The 22,971-nt window shown below is 41.7% G+C and overlaps 1 protein-coding gene across 1 annotated transcript in view; it reads left to right on the forward strand.

Moving 5' to 3' along the window:
• Positions 1-663: 663 nt before the first annotated feature.
• The window catches only part of LOC136826835 (early endosome antigen 1-like), a 64,598-nt gene continuing 42,290 nt past the window's right edge, over positions 664-22,971 (forward strand). The window contains exons 1-3 of the mRNA XM_067084315.1: positions 664-764; positions 2,983-3,149; positions 18,209-18,437. Of these exons, the coding sequence (XP_066940416.1) occupies positions 3,030-3,149; positions 18,209-18,437 (349 nt within the window). The 5' untranslated portion in view covers positions 664-764; positions 2,983-3,029. The remainder of the gene's footprint in view (positions 765-2,982; positions 3,150-18,208; positions 18,438-22,971) is intronic.

Consider the following 22,971-nt stretch of genomic DNA (forward strand, 5'->3'; position numbering starts at 1 on the left):
TCACATAATCGAATCCTTTCTTCACTTACATATGGTGATGTTAGGTCACAGTTAATATGGAAAGTGACAATCCTGGGTCATTTTGTAGGAAGTTTTGTGAAGAAAAGAACGAAATGCAAATACACATAGGAGATTTGGTAATGTATTCTTGCTTTGATTTTCACAAATAAAATCAGAGGCGACCTTAGTTTTTTATAATTACCCCTTTCAACATTTGTATTTGCGATAGCAAAGTATCTTACGTTATGCCATTTCAAGTTGCGTTATAGATTTCTGATTTTAACACTTCATCAGCGAACTCTCCATTCGTTTCCATATCCAGCCACATAGGTGTAAATGTTCTCGCTAATTTCTTGCCATGTAAGCCACTTAACTAGAATCTTAAGAGTGAAGAATACAATACATGTTTTGTCACTTACAGTAGGCTATATACTAAATCTGATGGGGGTGAAATATTATACTTCGGAGGAATGGTAAGCTAATAGCACTTTTAAAAGTCAGTGGAAATCGTACATTCTTTGAAATTACTGTTGAAAGTAAAACTGGAGGAAATAAACTTAAAAGAGGCAAAATCTATGTAAATCTTAAGAAAATCTGGGATTTCCTATCAGTCATAGAGAGATAATACAAAAACATGGCATTGCCGAGTGAACCTAATTGTAAAGCGTAGAATTTAGTATTCATCACTTGTCATTCATAACAGCTGGTAAGAGCTCCGATGGCGGAGTTACCCAAAATCTATAGTCGATCGAACAACGTCACAGGTGAGTTAGGCTCGCATTGTCACATGAAAGAAATAAGTCTGGTGATTTATATGTGTAGAATGTTGCGGACTTCCTTATGAGAGATGTGGCTTGTTTTGGATACCATTTTTTTTCATCGAAGTATTTGGCTACGGAGAAAGGTTTGTGTTATTGGTAAAGCCAGCCTATTTGGCCCTTTGGTCACCTGATACCACTCGTGAAGCATTTAACCATCGACATTCCATTGTCAGTAGGCTAGTTAGGAAAATAGTGAAGCTTATATTGGTATTGTCACACGAGTTACCAAAATATTGAAACAACGCAACCTAATAGCCTACTTATCTTTATTTCTTGAATGGGTTATTGGACAGCTCCCAGATTTACTTTAAAGGTGCTTTCAGTATTAGAATTGCTGTTAAAAGTGGGACCTCAATGCCAAATTTAAGTAATAACGTGTTCAGAGTTTTTATTTTAAGTTTCATGCATTCAGATTTGTTGATTATTGTATTTGTTAAGAAGTACCTGTAGAACTATAGGGTAGCGCCGCGTCGCCGATGGCACTATAACTTGACTTTTTCTACAGTTTTTTGGTTGCTAATAAGAATTTATCTTTCATTTTTGGTGATCGAGTCTAATTAACCTGTAATTAACCCCTGAAGTCCATCCAACAAGGGGTTTCCATACGCGATCTTCACAAGACAGAGCACGGGTACATCTGTTTCGAACGGTTCATATCCCATCCGGCAAGTGCAATAACTTGTTAACATATGGGTACCCCCCCTGGGCCAGTACTAAACACGGCGGAGGGACATTCCATTTGGCCGACAACAAACAGATGCACCGCCAGTATCAGAACCCCTAAAAGTATAGAAAAAACCAGTTGAAAAGGTAAAAACAGGCGCGGAGCTAATATATAGAATTACCGATGTACCTCTTGACATGTAGGCTAGCCTTTGAACTTAGGCTAACCTCCAGTGAATGGGAAAGAAATTGATCATATTGATCAAGAATTATTGCGAACATTACATTGAGATATGGTAACTAGCTTAGTGAGCTTTACTCATTTAAATATACACTTAACTTTACTGCTAATATTTAAAGACATGGCATATGTAGATGATACTTGGCAATTTGGGAGTTCATGATCTTTCATGATAATCATAATTGTAGAATCTGGCGCTGACATTTTATCTACCTTTGGTTTTAATCTGTTAAGAATACTCTCAGCTTCACTATCTGGTAGTCTAGAAATGATGAAAATTGTCCATAACATTATGATTTTCCACATGGTTCTATAACTCTTTACACTCAATTTCCTGGGACGACTCTGCTTAAGATGACATGCACTTTTCACATTTTTACTTATGCTATGTGATGTCCTGAATTGAACAGTTCTTTTTATTGCCATTTCCTTGAACAGGTAATATCTATGAAATCAATGTAACAGCCCTTCCTCTGGTAGAGTAATAAATTGCCTGTTCCATGTTAGTATGTACCCCTCTTGGTCTCCATTTGAAGTCCTGCGTCAACTTGCTCAATTGACATATGAAAACCCTTAATTTAATTTGAATTATCAGTAAGATACACCTTTTATGAGTATGACTGATCTTGACAGACCCTCAGATTGTTGGGAAGTGGTTGACCCTCAGAACAAATGAAGATATAAATACAAAAGGCTACAGTTTAGACACATTTACAAAAAAGGTTATTAGGTTACATGACAAAGTAACTGTGTACAGGGTTATAATAAAGGCCTTCCCTGATTATCAGCAGTCATATCTGAAACTGTGCTCAATAGAAACGTATGTTGTGGCATTGCATAGACCATTTCATATATTTTTTCTGTACATGTAGTGCTGCAGTTACCATTATGAAATGGGAGTCCATGTATTTTATGGTATCACAAGCCAAGATTGCCAGTTCCAATTCATAAACTACCAGTCTAAACTTTTTATACCAACCTTTGACATTCTCAGCACTGGGAAGATTTTGTTTCATGATATCACAAAACACCTTGGAGGTTCTCTTTCATGGACATCAACCTTATATTGGTAATTACACCTCCACATATATAGAAAAACTATTCTATGGATTGGATTATGTAATGACAGAACATTCATGCTTCTTTTATGACATAGATGTTTATGATCAGGGAAGGACAATATGATCACTGTGCATACTTTTTGTAATTTTTTAATCATTAGGACTGGTATAACTAACAGGCTTCTTTTTTCCTTAGGATTAGGAATGGCGAGGCTGCATCTTCTCGCGTAGGTAGAGCTAACAATGGAGGCAGGAGGAAACAATGTGAACCTAAAACTCGGGCAGCAGTTTGATGGACACACCAACCTTAATAATAGTTCAGAAGTTTTTGATGTTGTTGTTGATCCTTTGACAGATTTCAAAGTAAGTTTTGTCTTACTTTTTATCATGAATCTTTGCAATACTGTAGCTACTGTATTAGATATTTCTTTTACAAAGAAAAAGAAAAAGAAAAAGAAATGTGATACAGGCAGTGTGATGTTTACTGTAAACCTTCTGAGACACTAGGGGTTCCCAAATTCATCTTCGGCAAATCACTCTCATTGACTGCTTATGGAAATAGTAGTGTTTTAATTTTTTTGCTTTCTGTGTATTAATTGGTCTTGGGTATGCTGTCATATTTAAGCTGAATACACAGGAAAAAATAAAAAGTCAAAATGACACATTGAAGTTATCCAAAAATTTTTTAAGAATATTAGTGGAATCTCAGTGCTTGGAGATGGGATGATGTCACTAAAATCATGAAGGGACACAGTACTGGCCATGCTTATTTATTTTATTATTGAGTATAATCATATTGTAATTTAACAAGGCATTTAGGCTGTTGGTGTATGTTGAAAAGTGTTGTGCCCCACACCTTGTTACTTGAATTATTCTTCTTTGATTAATTTTGAGGTGTTTTTATTATTATATTAAATTTAGTATTGCAATACACTCCCTGAACACCTGAATTAGCCCTTAATCCCACTAGCCCAAACAACTCTTAACTACCCATCCCACTATAGTGGGAATTTTAACAGTCAGCGTTACCAACGCTGCAGGTAAAATCTTGTCACTTGAGCTACCATAACAAATGGTTGGCAACGCTGACACAGGTGTGCGCCGACACGCCCCATTTTTGTCAATTGCTTTTTGTTCGCGCTGCTGGAAGGTTGTTTCCTTCTGCAGTGCGAGGTTTTAATCCTATTGCCTGACTTCTCTTTGTATTTTGGACTTGTGGTGAAGACCTGGATTGGATTTAACGGTTTTTTCTCCTGGATTTTCTGGATATCTTCGACGTGGAACGTCTTTTGGATTTGGACCCGCTGGTTCCCGGTCTTGATTGTGTGTCACGGACTTTTCACTTTCTACTACTGTGCCATCGGCTTCGACGTCGGCCTTGACTGTCTACGACGGTGGACTCTGGCGCTCATCGCTTCTTCCTGCAAAGACGGATGAGTACCTTGAGACACGATAGACATTCCGTCAGGTATGTAGGAAGGTTAATTGTGATGTCAGACTCATTGCGATGAGTGTTCCCATTGGAAGGCACAAGAGAGGGATGATTACATTCGTCATCGCAAGTCTTTGGCTCGTAACGGTGGCAGACGTCGGTCAGATTCTCGTTGCCTCAGTGTCTCAGACTTCTGCTACAGATCAGTTGATGGGTTTAGTGAGTTCAATGGTAGTCAAACAGATAGAGGATAGGATTGCAATTAGTAAGGAAAATTCAATAGCTAGTCGTCTTCAACATTTCTCAGATAGGGATAATAGTGGTATTAGGATGTCTAATTCTTCTTCCTTTTCAGCTCCCCTGCCTGTTCCAGAACCAGCCCTAACGGGTGCTGAGGGTAATGGCAGAACCGCAAGCCTCCGAGTGGGTAGGGTCTGCCGGCCCCCTCGGCGCGGAGCAGGCAGTGAAGGATCCCCCCCTTCCAACCCCCTTGTAATATTGATAAATGTAATGTTGATAATGTTTGGATCAAGATCTAGGTGTGATAAAAGAGGATAGGTTTGGTAGTGAGGAGAAGGTTTTAACGGTGCAGTGTTGTTCTCCTGAACGGGTTCTGGTTTCGGGTTCGAGTGGTTTTTGTTGTGTTCTTACAAGAGTTTCTCCATCTCTTCTTTCGACCTGGCTCAGTCTCAAGTCAATGTTTCAGTTACGTGGGGCAGAATCCTTCTGCATTTGCTTCTAACTCACTTCCTACTGTTTTCTAAATCTCCTACTGTAGTTTCCCCCTTCCCTGTATTTTCTACTCCTCCATTTAGTAGGGCGGATTATGGTGTGTCCTTTTGGCTTCTAAAGTAATTTATGGACCTGCAATTGGCTGTATGGGTTATAAGACGGATGGCGGGGTTTTTCGACGGGTATAGACCTTTGGCGAGAGGATATATTTTTTCTTGAATGTTTTCTCTAACATTAGAGAGTATGTGACACAGTAGTGTCCAGAATTCATGTTGGATATGTTTTCAGGATTATATAGGGAGGCCAGATTCGGTGTACCTTCTTTCCTTTTTGTTCTAAGTTTTCTTCCTCGTTATCTGTCGCTTCATCTCCTGCTCCCACATTCTCTGTTACCCCCTTTTCAGTCTCCTCTTCGGCCCTTTCTTCTTCTGCTCCGGTCTTTCCTGCGGCTTCTGCATCTTCCGTTTTCCCTCTTCCTTTGATTTTGGTTTTCCTCCTCTCAGGTAACTTTTTTTATGCATCTGCTATTCCTATGCCTCCTGCCTTTTCCTTCCTTAGTACAGTCTTCTCTGGTAGGAGGAGCTTCCGGACAGGCGAAAACCCTGTTTTTGGCAGATTTTGGCCGCAGGGGTCTCTTGTTCCATCCCTTCGGGTATGCGCAACCCCGTGCTTCCGCTTCATGCAGCTGTCCCGATAGCATCAGGTATTTCACAGGGTCTTCCCGTCGAATTCCAGTTCGGGTTTGCGCTCCGCGGTTTTGGCAGAGCATGCGGTACTTTCTTCGAGCGGTCCGCGGCTTTCATCGCCTGCATTTTCCGTGGCGGTAACTCAGGCTAGCTTCTACCTCTTTCATTCTCTCTCCTTCATCTTCTTCCGTCCCTCTACAGCGGTTTCGTTTGTGCATCCTCCCCCAAGATTTAACAATGTTGGTTTGACTACTCTCACTTGTCTTCCCCTTGGTTAATAATGGGGAATCGGCTCCGGGTTTTTTTATTGGTTTAGCCTTCTCTTCCCGGGTGCGCAGCATTCTGGTTAGGCTGGTCCGATTGCGGACTCTTCATCGTTGTCCGGGGCTTCGTCCAGTGCCTCCTCCTTTGTCGGTCTTAGACCGTTCGGACATTGCGGAACAGGATTCTTATCCGTAGGTGCAGGAGATTCTGGCGGACTTAGAATGTCCTCTTGCCAGCAGTACGATTACGGACACAGGCTTGAGTATGTTACTTCATCATACCCTCAAGCAAGAGCTCCGGACCTCCCGATTTTGAGGTTTTTATGACACTAAACCAGCTCCTGCCTCTTTTTCGTGTTGGCTGGTTTGGTTCGATCGGGTTAGCCAGGCTTTGGAGGAGGCGGATGTTCGCTTGGCATCAGTAGTTGCTTCTAATAGACAGCACTCTTCTGTTCTCTCTCCGAGTAGGACGACTTACGCAGTCGAGGTAATCCTTCGGCAGGCGCCAGGTTGCCCTCAACGAATCGGTTGAGGCATTCCTGTTTAAGTCTCCGGCATCGTTTCAGCTCGTAGGGACTTCTCTTAGGGAAGCAGGTGCTTGGGGGTATGTGTTGCGCAATCAGACTGAGGCTCTTGCGCATTCTTTCTGGATGCGGTTCAAGTTATTATAATGCGGGTTCTAAAGAGTGACGGCTATGTCCCTTCGGATCCGTGGCTGTTGGCAGCCTAATTATTTATCTCGAGGGGTTTGGCTCACCAGGCGAAAGCTTTGGCTTCGTCTACGACGTTTGGAGCAAGAAAAGTCGAAATTTCTATCTTGGTCATCTTCCCCCTCAGTATCCGGACGTTCATAAGAGGGATTGCTTAGAACACCATTAGCCTTAGCTAATTCTTGTTCAAGGATGATGACGTAGCCAGTATGATGAACATGGTTTCTTCTAACTCATGTCTCCGGTGTCGGCAATTATGCATCGTCGAGGATACAGTGTTGAAGTATCGAGACGATATAGTGTGTTGAAGTATCTAGACGATACAGAGCGTTGAAGTATCTAGATGATACAGAGTGTTGAAGTATCTAGACGATCGTTTAACTGGCCTCCTCTCCAGAGGAGCTAGTAAGAGCGAGGGAATTCTATGGAATTCTTAACATATTCAAGTTAAGCGGATTCTCTCTCTTCCTCTGAGGGTTTTCACAACCCTAGAGAGAGTCCAATCGGTCCTTCAGATAGAGGGTTCCCGTCCAACAGGGAACGGCCATTACCAGCTTGGAGAAGCTTCTTAGGGAGAATGTCTCTCTCTCTCTCTCTTTTAATTCCAGGGTCTCGTGTCCGAATGCGCTCTCTCTTCAGGTATGTCTCAGGAATCGCTGGGACTTCCACAACGAGAACGCTGTTATAGTCGGGAGCGATTCTTGCCTGTTGGATCGTTTGTGGTAGTCAGAAATGCATCTGACAGGGGAAAGGTCTATCGACTCCCCTCTTCTGACGTTCATCTGTACACAGATGCCTCTGATCAAGGTTGGGAATCAACCTTGGAGGAATCCTGGCCTCGGAACGAGAGTACAGTAGTCAATAAATCTTCGAGAAAATCAATGCTGTAAAGGAAGCCATCAGTTGTTCTCAGTCTTAGCTCTACAGAGTAGTGGCTATGTTTAGCGACAGCATAATTGCTGTGTCGTATCTGAAGAACTCGGAGGGGAACAGGCTCACAGAACTCAATACTATACTATAGCACATAGTCCTGAGAGGGTGCGAAGAACGAAAGTGTATCTTCTTCCCCAATTTATATTGGGAGTCTCAAGGTACGGGCAGATTCGCTGGGTCGCTCTCGTTCAGGTATTAGGGGGAAGAGTGGACTTTGACTCTGGAAGTAATATGTCAGGTTCTCCGGAAGTGACCAGCAACTGTCGACTTATTCGCGACATGATTAAACCATCGTCTTCCGGATTATTTCTCTAATGGTATCCCTATTTCAATAGTCACCAAGGTGACGTTACAAGTTGGAATCACATGCAAGTGTACGCCTTTCCTCCATCCGGTCTCATTAATCAAGTAATAGGGAAATTACGGGAGAGTGTCAAGATGACCTGGACTCTAATAGCTCGCCTTAACACGCTTGGTTTCCGGAACTCCTAGAGCTCCCTACGGAAGTTCCGTTGTTCCTACCAATGCGAAACTACTACTTCTCAGATGACTGCATTCTTTCTGTTATTTTCCAAACCCTCGCGTGCTGGACCTAGTTGCAAGGCAACTGTAGAGAGAGCCGCTAAACAGTCCGGACCCCCTAAAACTGTGCCTAAATAGTTTTCTTTTAGATTAAGTCAATCCGCAAGCCTTACCAGGTTCAGCTAGAATGGTATAGAAGTTAGTGTCGTGAGGAAGGTCATTCCATCTCTTGACCTTCCATAGCCAAAATAGCGGATTTTTCCTTTATTCCTCCGGAAAATCAAGTCTTTCATATTCGGCCATTGCTGACTACCGCTCAACGATTAGCGGTATATTTAGTTTCCCCATTCCTGAAGTTTCAAGTAGTAAGATAATCGTTGATTAAGTTCTTGTAAGATTGAACGCCCTGTTTTTTTTGGAACCCTTTTGGGACTTACTGGGAAGGCCCTTTTTGGGACTTACTGGAAGTATTTCAAATATTTATCTTGCTTTCCCTGCCGGTTTTGAACCTGTTGAGAAACTAAAACGTTAATAACACTAATTTGAAGGTTGCCTTTTCCTGCACCCAGAGCATTTAGCTTCAGAAACGGTTGCCACGACGATTTTCGGTTACGGTGGGCGCAAGCTTCAGAAAGACCGCCTGTATTTATCTTGCTTTCCCCTGCCTTTGAAATGAAACTATAATTTGACACTATCTTTTCCGACGGCTTTAGCTTCAGCTAAAGGGTTGGGTGAGCTTCAGGCACAGAGTGGGTTCCTGTGTGAGAATGATACATATTTGTTAAAACTCTGCGACAGAGTCGAAGGTTCGTTTCTTCTTTATCTGCGAGTGTTCATTACTGGTGATCCAGCGGAGATACCTTTATGTCCGGGAGGAGCATTAAAGTCTGTTTATCAAGGGTTGCGAAACTCCTTCCGCTTCCGCACACTTGTCTCTCCTCGAATCCTTCCCGTCCACTGTCTGAGGATGTGATTAGTTACTTTGGAGGGCTTCTCAGGATTGTTCTTCGTCGTCTTCAGCTCTGTATCTTTCCCGACCGCACAGTATTCGGAGTATGTCCAATTCATCTTCCTTTTCCCAGGAATTATTTACTGCCGTCTATTCTGGAAGCAGCTACTTGGAAGTCCATCTCAGTGTTTACTCATTTTACTTAGTGATGTTCGATTCGCCTCACAGCGTTTAGCGGCGAAGTCTATTATGTAGGGTGCGTTCATTTAGCTGAGGGGGTATTAACACGGAGGTTCGGAGGGTTATTCTCTTAAGGGGGGTTTACACGGTCAAACGGTTCGTTGAACGCGGTTCGCAGACCTGTGTTTGAAGTGATGTTCGAACGTGTGAATCGGGTATTTGGTTGTCGAACGGTTTGAAGAAGTCTGTTCGAGCCTGACTTTGTAGGGGGGGCTTCATTGTCCTCAAACCGTTTGAATGTGAGAACGCACGTCGAACATCAAACTTCAGTTTATAGTTGTAGTAGTAACAACAGTAGCAACACCAATGACTCTGAGATCATGAGATGTCGCACTATTTTGCACGTGTAGCAGCGAAGTCTATTATCTAAGGTGCGTTCATTTAGCTGAGGTGGTATTCGCTTAGTGCGGAGGGTTATTCTCTTAGGCCACATTAGCGGCGAAGTCTATTTTCTAGGGGCGTCTATTTAGCTGATGCGGTAGTCGCATAGTGAAGAGATTCTTAGGTTGACCAGATAGAGGAATTCCTTTTAGTCTTTAGAATTCTTAGGCAACAGTGATAATATAATCACATGAACTTAGGTTTAGTACGTTTTAAGTATCTTAGTCTTTGATAGTTTCCCTACGAGAGTCCAAGGGGGTACTCTAGTAGGCTAGGCTATTTCGTTGGCACCGAGATACTTCTTCGCTCGTCGATCGTCAGACATTATCCGGGGGATCAGCGGCTCGGCACACTGCTTCATTTCCCTCCATACATGAGAGGCTATGAATAGCCACATGGGAGGTCACTGTACTCCTCCATACATGAGAGGTTCTGAAGAACCACATGGGAGGTCAACGGACTGAGACAGTACGGATCTGACTGGCAATCAAAGTACTTTCCATCATGTCTCATCACCAAAAGCAACGATTGATAAGGTGAGTGTTTAACTAGATAGGTATCCTAGCCGAGAGTACTGACTTGACTCGATCAAGGTACTCTCCAACATGTCTCTTCACTGAAACCATTGATTGATATGGTGAACGTTTGGCTAAATGGATATCTTATGCAAAGCAGATTGGTGAGCTACCATCTCTGCGGTTGTCAAAGGGACGTGCAATAGAATTGATCCCTCCTCCTCTAAATGTTGTTAATCGGGCTAATTCAGGTGTTCAGGGAGTGTATTGCAATATGAAGTTTTCATAATAAAACTAATATTGTAATACTTACCTGAACACCTGAATGATTCCCACCCTCCTTCCCCACATCAATTTTGACCTTGAATAAAGCAATTAACGAAAATGGGGCGTGTCGGCGCACACCTGTGTCAGCGTTGCCAACCGTTTGTTATGGTAGCTCAAGTGACAAGATTTTACCTGCAGCGTTGGTAACGCTGACTGTTAAAATTTCCACTATAGTGGGATGGGTAGTTGAGAGTTGTTTGGGCTAGTGGGATTAAGGGCTAATTCAGGTGTTCAGGTAAGTATTACAATATTAGTTTTATTATGAAAACTTCATATTTTCACACAACAGTTATTATACATGGAATTTTGCGCATAATCTAAACACAGTACTGAAGCAATTTAACATTTTAATTATTAAGTATAAAATTTTTTAGTGACTGTCCTTTTGACAGCTTCTTGAAAGACTACAGTACTATTATTTTAATAATTTTGTATTTCATAAATTGTTCAAGTGTATCACATTATGATATGATAACCTTCATGCTGTAGAGTTTATAAATATGAAGCTTTCTATTATGTGTTTGTGTCCCGGAAACACTGACATTTTTGTAGTCACAAATAATGTCATAAATGTTTAATAGTGAATCAATATGAATATTACATACCAGAGGGGAATTATAATTGATATGTGTGTCTGTCCCAGCCAGGGTTTCCAAATGGTTAAAGTAAGCCCCTTATAATTGTATCTAAACCAAAGGCTAAAATTTGATTCCTTACCAGAGCAGATGCACTTACCAATTATAGTTCCCCTTGTATGCAAGTTGTTACCAATGTATAGAGAATTTGATATTAAATGCTTTTGGGGGATGTATGCGGTTCATGATTTGAAATGCACAATACTTCCCTCTATTTACAGTTATGACAATAATTTAAGATATTAAAGGAAAAGATAAATGGAAAACCATTTTCCACATGAAGTGCATGAGTAAAACTTTATATTTATTGCACCAGGAATATGTAAATATGTATGTAATGGGTAATGCATGACTTAGCTAAAGCAAACAAAATTACCATACAGTGTTTGTGTGTAAAACTGTTTGTTGGTAATGCAGCTTAGTGCAGTGCTGTACTAAATACAATAAGATTTTAATGTGATTTGTTGGATTACTCTTGCTAATTTTTTTTACTTTTTTCTATATTATATCTCATCAGGGATTTTTTACTAATTAGTATTAATCATCATATGTAATATATTTTATCAGATGTCTTTATTGAACTTATAATTTATGTTAGAAATTAAATGCATACATTTTTTAAAGTATTAGTGTTGAAAATTATCTCAGTACTGCAATGTGTGGATTATGATGGAGTGTTCAGTGTTAGTACATAGCATGCAAGTTTTATATATGTAACTTACCAAGTAAGTACATAGCTATTGTTTCTACTTTCCGGGGCAGCTCAAAATTCAAAAATCATGGTAGCGGTCTTTTGATGATTGGATATCTTCATTTAGTGAAGTACTTTATTTTTGGTAGTGTTCAGCTGTTATTTAGCTTAGCTGATATTCAATTATCTTTATTGATTTGGACCTTTTGACCAATTACGTTAGATTCTAGTTTGTCTAGCGTTAGGTATTGCAGCAAAGGCTGTAAGATTAGACTCGCTTCAGCAAAGTACGACACTCATACTGTCTGTAGTTCTTGTAGGGAGCAAATTTGCTCGCTTGATCTTAATTGTGAGGATGTAAGGACTGGGATAAAGGGAAGTGGAAGACTTTGCAGATCCACTTAGATGAATTGCAATGTGACTGACTGAGAAAGGTTATTGCTGAACTAAGGCTTCCGCTAGTTCAATTAATTCTCCAGGAATTGATATTGCTTCCCTGCCCATCCCTTTGACACCTGTGACGGCATTTTCTCCTATTTCCAACCCTCCAACTTTTCCTGTTACTCCGTTATCTGGCTGTCATTCTTCTGAACCCAATGCCATTGCCAGCTTAGAAGTGCGTGTGGATCAAAAATTTAATTTATTGGTTAATACTGTTTCCCAGACAGGGAATTCTCTGAAAGTCCTGATGGACAAATTTAATAGTGTTGGTCCAGTGTTGAGTGCAGTGTCAGTGGAGGGGGCGGCTGTTCGTCCCACTGATGCTCCTAGACCAAGGTCCCTGCTAAACTCCCCTTGCTCACCTGGGAGGAAGCAAACTGGCAGTCCAAGGGAGGTTAGTGGGGTTTGCCCACGAGCAGTTGGTGCCTCATCCGAACCTGTTGTCCTCCAGTACCAGGCTGCGGAGGACCGCTGTTGGAAAGGCGTCAATTTGGATGTTCATACTTTATCGTCTAGTGATTTGGACTCGCTTGGGCCCAATAAGCGCAGTGGGCGCTTTGCGAAGGTTTCGAGGCCATTGAAAAGGCCGGGTGCTTCATTAGAAGTTGATTCGCCCCATCTTGTAAACAAGCTTTAGAGAGGGAACATAGCACACTCCCTTCGTGTAGCTTTTGGGAGTCGCCTATTAAAGATTATCGCACCCATTCAGAGTCCAATGAGCGTCCTGACTCCAAAAGAGTGTATGCCAGTCCCATGTATTGATGTAAAGTGTCTGAGTGCCCAGAATCTGAAAGTGTAGTATATGAGTGCCCAGTAGAGGATCATTCTGTGTTCGAGCACCCACCGTATGAGCATCCCATGTCCAAGCGCCCATCGTATGAGCACCCTGTGTCTGAGTGCCCAGTGCATGAGTGTTCAGTGTCCGCGCTTCCAGGTCGTGGGTGCTCAGTGTCTGAATGTTCCGAATTGGAAGGTTCAGTGTATGAATGTCCAGTGTATTGACATCAAGTCTCCGAACACCCATCGTATAAGTACCCGGTAGCTGAGTTCCCATCATTCAGGCGCCCAGTGCCCGCTAAAAGTGTTGCGGTTTCAAAATATGCTGTGTCCGCTCTGTTAGTGAGTGGACTTCGTTGGCGCTGATTCAGCTCTGACTGGATAGAGTTCTGAGCTTACTTCAGAAACCAGCTCCTGTAGTTCAAGAACCTACAGGCTCTCCGATGTCACCCGTTTCCTCCGACGAGGAACCAGTGGAAGAGGAACAGTTTACGTTGAATTATTCGGCTGTGCTCAGATATTCCCTGGTATGCTATCCTTTGTTCTTCTCTCCAGCCATCCCTTCTTCTCCAGGATCGGCTTTTTGATGTGACAACCTGCAGGAACTGCCAGATTACCCCGTATTGTTCTGTCTCCCTCATTGAGGAAAGCCTTTGCCCATATCGATGAATGGTTATCGGAAAAGAGGGATGTTTGGAAATTGGTGTTCTGTATGCCTCCCTCTCGTTTGATACGGCAGAAGTATCTGTCATATGCAACTGGAGAAGCACCTTCCTTGGGAGTCTTTGCTTCCTCTCAAGGGGACTTCTCCAGTCTCATAGAGGCTTCTCGTCGCTCTGCTTTCTCCTGGGCAAGAATTCTTTTTACTGCATTGGAACTGGACCATCTTGTTAAAGATATTTTAAAGACTTCGAGATCATCAGCTTTCTTGATTGGGCAGTCAGGGCTCTAGCAAACAAGATAGAAGACTCCACCACACTTCAGGAGAGCTTCGCTTCAGACTGGTTGGGGGTCCTGGCTTGTGCTGATAGAACAGTGAGAGATGGTGCTCAAGAGTTGGTGACCCTCTTTACCACAGGAGTTCTGAAGAAACAGACTTGTGGTGCTTGTTTACTGTGAAGGGAGTCACACCCTCTCAGCGCTCATGTCTTCTGTTGGCCCTTTAGACAAGACTAGTTTATTCCCGCAAGAGGCTCTGGAACGAGTAACAGCCAAACTCCAGAAGAAATCTACACAGGACCTTCTCGCAGAGTCCACCAAGAGGACTAGGTTCCCTGCACGAGCTACTTCAACTGCCAAATCTGCTAGGACATCTTTTCCGTTGCCGCAACAGCCCTTTCGAGGTACTAAAGGTCGATTCCAGTCCCATCCTAGATCCAACCTCCAAACGACATGACCCGTCAAGAAACCTATCACTACGTCAGCCCCTCGAAAGTGAGTTATCTATCCTCTGTGTTCCAGTGGGAGCAAGACTTCTTCATTTTTGGACCAGGTGGAAGAACAGGAATTTAGAGCCGTGGGTACTAAAGGTCTTAAAAGAGGGCTGTGCAGCCTCTTTCAGGGAGAAACGTCCCTTAGTAACCTCTCCCATCAGCTTAACGGCCTACTCAGTAGGCTCGGAGAGGTTTTCGGCCCTGTCTCAAGAAGTTTCAGCTCTACTCAAGAAGGAAGCCGTGGAAGTGGTTGAGGATATAGACAGAGAGGGGTTCTACAACTGCCTCTTCATGGTTCCCAAGTCATCGGGAGGATGGAGACCTGTCCTAGACGTCAGTGCTCTGAACTTCTTCGTTCAGACAACAAAGTTCAGAATGGAAACGAGCCAGTTGGTCTTGTCAGCCATCCACCAGGGAGACTGGATGGTCACGATTGACATGTAGGATGAATACTGCCACATTCCCGTTCACCAGGATTCCAGGAAGTATCTGAGGTTTGTGTTCCAGGACAGTCTCTTTCAGTTTCGGGCGCTGTGCTTCGGCTTCTCCTCCGCTCCTCAAGTCTTTACTAGAGTTGTCGCCCCTCTGACAGAATGGTTACATCCAGTGGGGATAAATGTCTCTCTCTGTACTTCGACGACTGGCTCCTACGCTACCCCTCGAGATCTCAGTGCACGAATTACCTGCAGAAGACACTTCGACTTGCTCAAGAACTATGACTATTAATAAATTTCAAGAAATCTCAACTAGTCCCAACTCAGTGTATTCTATATTTGGGGATAGTGACAGATTCTCTGAATTTTTGGGCTTTTCTGCCCCAACAAAGAATTCAGAATTGTCACAGAAAAGTACAAGACTTCATATCTTGCCCATCCTGCTCAGCCAACCCTCTCTTCCATCGAGAAGTTTGTACCGTTGGGCAGGTTGCACACCAGAGTGTTGCAGTTTTACTTCAAGGCCAACTGGCTCAGGAAGTTTTTCCCTGGCTCGTTCATCTTCAACATTAACCTCAAAATCAAAGAGGACCTTCGGTGGTGGTTGGTGAAGGACAGGTTTGCAACAGGGAAGTCTCTGTCTCCAGTGAGCCCCGACCTAACATTGTACTCAGACGCCTCAGATCTGGGTTGGGGGCCTCTTCTCAATGGCATGGAGGTTTCAGGAACGTTGTCTCCAACTGAAAGGAACCCTCACATCAATGTAAAAGAATTAAAGGCAATTCATCTAGCACCTCAGTATTTTGCAGCGCAGACTTTCAACAGGACAGTGGCGGTCCATTTGGACAGCATGACCGCTCTGTCCCACATCAAGAACCAAGGAGGGACTCGTCCTTTTTCGCTTTACAAAGCAACCAAGGTTTTTCTTCCATGGGCACTAAGCAACAAGACCCGAGTTGTGACCTGCTTCATCCAGGGGAAAATGAACGTCCAGGTGGATGAACTGAGTTGTGGCAAACAGGTTCTACCGACGGAGTGAACACTCAATTCACAGGTGTGCATCAACTTGTGGAAGCTGGGGAGGAAGCTGTCAGTAGACCTGTTTGCGACGTCAAGGAACCATTGCCTTCCTCTGTATTGTTCTCCTGCTCCGGATCCTCAGGCATGGATTGCTGCAGGATTGGTCAGATCTCGACGTATACGCCTTCCCTCCCTTCAGCATGGTGAGGGAGATATTGAAGAAGTTCAGCACTCACAGCAACGTTTCGATGACTAGTCGCTCCCTTTTGGCTGCACAAGGAGTGGTTTCCAGATCTCCTAAGCCTACTGACGGATTGCCCAAGACTACTTCCTCAGAAGAGAAATCTTCTCAAACAGCTGCATTTCCACAGATTCCATCTAGGGTTATCCATTCTCGCTCTGACGGGCTTCAGACTGCCAGGGAGCTTGTCAGAGCAAAAGGATTTTCAAGGAAGGCTGCAGAAGCATATTACTAAGTGTAGGCGATGATCTCCTGCTGCAGTCTACCAAGCCAAGGGACAGTCTTTCAGACATCTGTAGCCCAGATTGCAGATTTTCTGTTATTTCTTAGAACCTCGAAGGGGTTAGCAACATCCACCATCAAGGGTTACTGGGCAATGTTGAATTCTGTATTCAGGCATAGAAGAGTAAACCTTTCTTTGAATCAAGACATTGACGACTTGATAAAGTTTTTTAATACTAGTAAACAAGGAAAACATTCAGAAGTCGCTTGGAACTTGGATTGTCCTTAAATGGCTGTCAGGACCACTGTTTGAACCTTTAGAATCATCCTCGCTTAGGAATCTGATGAAGAAGACTATTCTTCATGGCCCTAGCTATGGCTGAGAGAGCTAATGAGCTACATGCTATTGATAAGAGAATAGGTTTTACTCAAAGTAACGCTGTATACTCGCTGATTTTGGGTTTCTTGGCCAAGAATGAGGACCCGACTAACCCTTAGGCATGTTCCTTTTTGATCAAGAACCTGTCAAATTCTGGGCCCAACCAATCAAGAGAGAGTCCTCTGTCCTGTAAGGGCCTTACGAGTTTACCTAGAGAGAACCAAAAGTCTTAGAGGTTCCTCCTCACACCTTTGGTGTTTTGTGAAAGACCCCAGTCGTCCATTATCCAAGAATGCATTGGCATTCTTGTTAAGGTCTGTAATTTCGGAATCACATTCAGGGGTTCAAGAGGATTTTCTGCCCTTATGTAAGGTCAAGGCGCACGAAATAAGAGCGGTGGCTACGTCTTTGGCCTTCGTAAGTAATCTGTCTCTCTCTTTAATCTTGCAATCAACATCTTGGAGATGCAAGTCAATGTTTGCTATGTTCTACCTATGTGATATCAAAACTGTGTACGAAAGATGTAGTACCTTAGGTCCGTTCTTCACAACTGGCATGGTATTGGGAATGAAGGATAGGAGGAATGCCTTCTTTTTCCTCTGTATTCTTGAATAAGGATAGTTGCACTTCTCGGGAAGTCTGTTGAGCACTGGGTTGTGAGTGTCACCAATCTTTGTTTTTTTATGGTTTTGGTTAAATGTTGTGATGGTGTAGGTTAAGATTTTATTTGGTCTTTTTTCTGTTGTACTGCAAGGACATATACACATATTTATTTATGTGTCTTTTGGATTGTAAGCTTTAGCAACCTGCGATAAACTCCTACGTTGCAAAGCACCCACTTAAGTAGAGGCGACTCTTCTACAGGTTGGGAGGAGCTTTGACCAGAGGCAGTGCCTGTCTGCTGTTGCTCCCTCGCCAGGTAAGGTTACAATAAGCATTTCATGATGCTTGCTAATTTTTTATTCCAAATTCTTCTCCATATCTAGGTTCTTTTTTGGGTAGTATATGTCCATTCATCCCACTGCCTTTCAGTGTGGGATTCAGCTATGTAATTATATGGTAAGTTACTCATATAAAAATGATATTTTTATATTAAAATAAAGTCTTATATGTACTTACCAAATAATTAATGATCAGAGCCCTTCCTCCTCCCCTCTCATGGGCATAGAGCATAAACGAATTGAGCTCTTTATCTATGTTGTACCTGTTCTTCCCCAAAAGTGGGTGGGACAGTCTACCTACACCCAAAACAAAAGAGCGCTACCGCAGTTTTTGAATTTTGAGCTCCTGTGTAAAGTAGAAACTATAGCTATGTAACTATTTGGTAAGTATATATAAAACTTTATTTTATTATAAAAATTTTTTAGTTTAGGCATGATTTGCATGTGTTCACTTTTATGAAGTACTGTATGAATTTTTCTTGCTTCATTTTTGTAACACAGTTATTTTGTTTTAAAAGGTTATTGAATTAAGCAGTGAACCATCATCACCTCAGCAGTCTTTCAACTTACCGTCATCTGTTACCAGTCATCATTCAGCATCTGAAGGTACGCTTCAGAATTTGTCTCCAAAGCCACCAACACCCTCCCCTGAAACTTCCAGCCAGTTGATGACAGGAGAAGTCAACAAGGCATCCTCCCTCCCTTCTAGTCCCTACCATCCTGGCCGTACATTGCGTAACATTTTTGGTATGAAAATGTGTGATGAAGAGTTGTGTAGTTTTAGCAAGTGTATACTAGAGAGTGACAGCTAATCCTTTATTTTTTATTGTAATAATGAAACATAAGTTTACAAAATTCCCAAACTGCTACTCTCAGATGTGAGCAAAACATCCAAAGTGAAGTAGCATTTCATGAGGCAAATTGCTGAGGTTAAAGGAATTAGTAAGCCATTACAGACAGTTCTTTACTTGCTTGTTGCTTGAGACTTTTCTACCTTGTCTTACTCTTCAAATTTCTTACTGCTTTGGCTGATTTTAGTTTATTTCAGAATCATTTTGGAAATTTGTCATAGATCTCATTTTGATATCAGTAATATAGTAATTTTGAAACACTAAGTTTTGGAGATTTTTAGGTACAAAGAGAACAAAGGTAATTGGTGTAAAACAAGAGGTAGAAATAATAAAGTAATACAATTGAAGTTGTCGTTCCATTTACCGACGTCCTCAAGGAATATTGGCTGCTATTATCTTGCTGCACCTGGATAGAGATGCAATTTTTCCACTTTTTATTTACCTGTTTAGGAGGATTTGTCAACTCCTCCAAGAAACCTTAGGCGTTGCTTGCATTATGTGCAGTATCCTTGAAGTTCCTGCTTTCATGATAATCCACTGCCTCTTTGGAAGGAGTGGCAACTATATGTCATGGGAAAGAATTATGTATTCTCTGGCACCTAATCGTTTTACGTAAAGCAATGTATGTTTTACTGGAACTAGAGGTGGTGTTCAGAGGTTTTTTATTGACTTGTTTTAAGATGTGTTGTTGAGCTTTAGTGAGTGATTTATGGGATCCATTTGAGGAGAGGTGGTTTGTTCCTAAAGAAAATTGGCAGTTGAAGCAGGATCAGACAGTTTCATCCTGTCCTTAGAAATTAGGGCCTTTTTATGTAATCATGCTGTGCCTGATAACTTGTTCATTATCTGGAGTTCAAGTATTCGCACATCCATTGGTTGAAATAATGATTTTAGGTAGTACTAAAAGAGATGACCATGGAGTTCTATTATTATCAGAAAAGCCTAGATAATTATATCTTCCCAGTATTCAGCCAAGATTGGAATGGTAGCCTAATTGACTAAATACTCTCCACTTTGCCATGTCCAGTGTAGAAGTGTTATGCAGAGCTGCTACAGCCCTCATGAGATTAGTTTCATTATTTGCATGTGATTTAGCCAACTTTGTCAGCTTACCTTATGCTTGTACTTCAGTTGCTAGATGTTTTTCAGTCAACATTTGCCTCTCTTCATAGATACAAAAAACTAATGCAATCCAGAAATCCGTAAGAGTACTCAAACCTTCTGTTTAGGTTATGTTGTTAGATGGTGGGAAGATTATCTAGTAGATAGCCATATTGCTGTATATGGAAATTTATTACACATCTCTAACTTATCAATTGCTACTTTCAGTAGGAGTGAGCAAAAATTTTTTTAGGTTTTTTAGTCCTGCCATTTGCTTAAGAGACGACATATGGTTTTTTGACACTAGTCTTCCCGATTCCAAATTTTCAGTGACGAGCTCACTTTCCTCTGGAGTGTGCTGTTTTTTCTTGTGTAAGGTAAGAATTTTTACTAGTTTAGGATCCCATATGAAATTTAAATTATTCTTCATGTTCATGTAAAATCTGTTGTTTCATATAGACTACTGATAACATCACGCCATCGTATAAAATACTTGTTACAATAGGCAGTCCTGTAAGTTAGTGACATTCTTGGGTCTTTAGTATTATAGACAGATGTGTAAAATTGGTACTGTACTGGTATTTCTCCCCTGTAATTTTCTAATTCTGCTGTAACTGCTGCTAATTTCCTCGTTAGATGAAGCTTTCACTTGGATGTTATACCGGAGTTTGGGAACAGTGTTGTAGCAGTTATAAACATTTTTTTATAATTTTTTTATTTTTAAAAGTAACTAGGCTAATTCTGTTAGTGTTGCAGGTTAATTCACAGTAGAACTCACTGGGTCTGCTGACCTCTTGAAATCTTACTTTGACTAGAAAAGTTTGGAGTTGCTTAGTTTTTTGCAGTAGTACTGTATATGAATATTTTCCTATTGACTTTTTGGCCGTGTCATAAATGATAATTGTGGGATATGAGTGATACTAACAATGAGTGCTAAGTGTTTTTTATATGTATTAAAGTTTACAGGGTGCATGTGTGAAGGTTCTATATTTTAAGTATAATTTTTTCTTCAATTAACAGAAGTGTTCTCATTGTGTGGCAATACTGTAGTAGTTGTATATAAGAATTGGTTTGCTCTGAAATCAACTAATGTTTAAGAATGATAGCATTAATGGAAATTTAAAAACATTAATTTTAACAGTTTCATTGAATTATTTAAGAGGTAGAACTGCTTGGTTTGCTAAAATTTATGAAAATTAGTACTAAATTTGTTTTGGAAATGCCCTATGAATATGGTTGTATCAGTGCTCATAGTATTTTTGAAAAAAATTAGTTTTTTGTAAGGCTGTTAATATTTAAAAATTTTCTTTTTAAAGCTGAAAAATTGAGTGATTTTTTTTAGTACCACTTATTTTGTAGTGTATTGATACAATTTTGGGTGGGTTTTATTTTTTGAAACCTTGTGGAACCCTGTACTCCTAGGAAAATACATGGTTAAATTAGCTTTCATTCCTGTATTTGAGATAAAAATTGTAAAAGAATTTGTGCGTTGGGGTTTTAAAGACTGCTCTTTATGTCCTGCTCTTTATGTCTTAGGAGTGTCATATTATAAGTTAATTTTTGAGGTGAAACTTACCGTCTATCATTTAGCTTTATCTGCGACTACTTAGGCGCGGGTTCGACAAGTGCTAAAATTGAAACAATCGTTAACGATCCCTCCCAGTAGTTACTACCCCACCCTATAAAAGGGGGGGGGCGGTAAGACAACGAATGTTTTGGCTGCTCATTCTACTCTTGTTGATACACAGGATGGCTGTGTAGACACGTGCTCTGAAGTTTGGTTTGTTTTTTCATGGTTATTGAATTGGATCGTCTAGACTGAAGTTTGTTGTTTCACTATGGATTCTTCTTCTCAATCTTCCTTATCAAAATCTGTTAGATTTTGCAAGGTAAGTGGTTTCAAGACCGGATTGGTTTCTTTGAAGTATGATACACACGAATTATTCGTTGACCATAGTGGGGTAACTTGTTGAGATCATTGCAGGGAATGGTCTTTGCACGAGATAGAGAAGATGGCCTGATAGTCCTGGGGTTCCCAAACGAGGACTAATATCCCAGGATGTTCATGGGCTGTGCCTTCTGTCTCCTGCCTTTGCTTCTTGGTCCTTGGTGGTCAAATGCAGATTGCTCTTACCTAAAGACATTCATGGTAGGGTGAAAAGGTCTAGGCCTTCGCTTTTGAATCCGTTATCTCAAGGTTATTATAGCGATTATTCCGAACCAGGTAACTAATTGAGTTCAGCAGCGAGTGATGCCACTGCACCTGCTGCTGCCTCAAGGAGTCTGGAGTCCTTAGTTAGGCATTCCTGTAGTAAGCGTTTGAGCCCAGATTCCCTTTATGCTGACGATAGTCCAAGTTTTGATTTCATCAAGGATGCAGGTATGTCTGCTTCCAAGGCTTTTGTGGCTTTTATGGGCTGTCTTTCTGAGACTAAGCGTGTCAGACATTTGAGGCCACAGGAAGCACTGAGTCCTCGAGAGCTTTTGCATGGGTCTTCGTCAAGGCTGTGCCAGGTGTATTCTAGGCCACATGCCGCCTCAGCGAGCCTGCACTCTGCCTCATCGAGTCTGTATCCTTCCTCATCAAGTCCGAGGGAAGAGTTGGTGAATCCTCAAGAGATAGTAGGCCGTAGAGTTTCTTCGGGGCTGCAGTCAGTGTCAATGATATGTGAGTCTTTGAACAGTAAGAGGACTGAGGAGGTAAGTGCAAGCAGATGAGTTCTTAGTGGCATCAAGGTGACAAGTCACGCTTCTCATGTGTTGGAAGGTAAATCACTGTGGTTAAAGGGTTCTCACGCTCCTGTGTCAGCTGCATTTTCTCAGTCTGATCTTGAGAGAGACCGTTCTCAGTTCAAATATTTACCAGAGTGGATTAGTAGAATTTTAGTGCTGGGTCTTTCAAAACCATCTGGTTCTGAGGCTTCTTCGGTTGTCACAGATGAGGAAGACTTGTTTATTAGGCCCAGCCCTTCCTCTCAGTGTTCTCCTTCTCTTACTTTACCCTCGGATAAGGAAGAGGAACACTTAGAATCGGTCACCTCAGGTTTTAAGGAACTGGTTCAGTTGTGTTTGGACAGATATCTACAGTTCTTTTCAGTGGAGCATTCTAATACTGCTCGCTCTCTAAGAGCTTCCAGGTTGGGGTCTGATTATTCTCCTCTCCCTTCCTTTTAGGCTATCAGACTCTATACGTGGGAGATCTGACTCTATTGTTAAGGCTTTGCTTAAGAAGATCTCCTCTAATGGATCCTCTCTTTTGTCTCCCTTCATGCTAGGAAGTCACTAGTGTATTGGACAGGAGAGTTTCTCCGTGATTTTTCTGACTATTG

Source organism: Macrobrachium rosenbergii, chromosome 41 (assembly GCF_040412425.1).
Source record: "Macrobrachium rosenbergii isolate ZJJX-2024 chromosome 41, ASM4041242v1, whole genome shotgun sequence".
NCBI lineage: Eukaryota > Metazoa > Arthropoda > Malacostraca > Decapoda > Palaemonidae > Macrobrachium > Macrobrachium rosenbergii.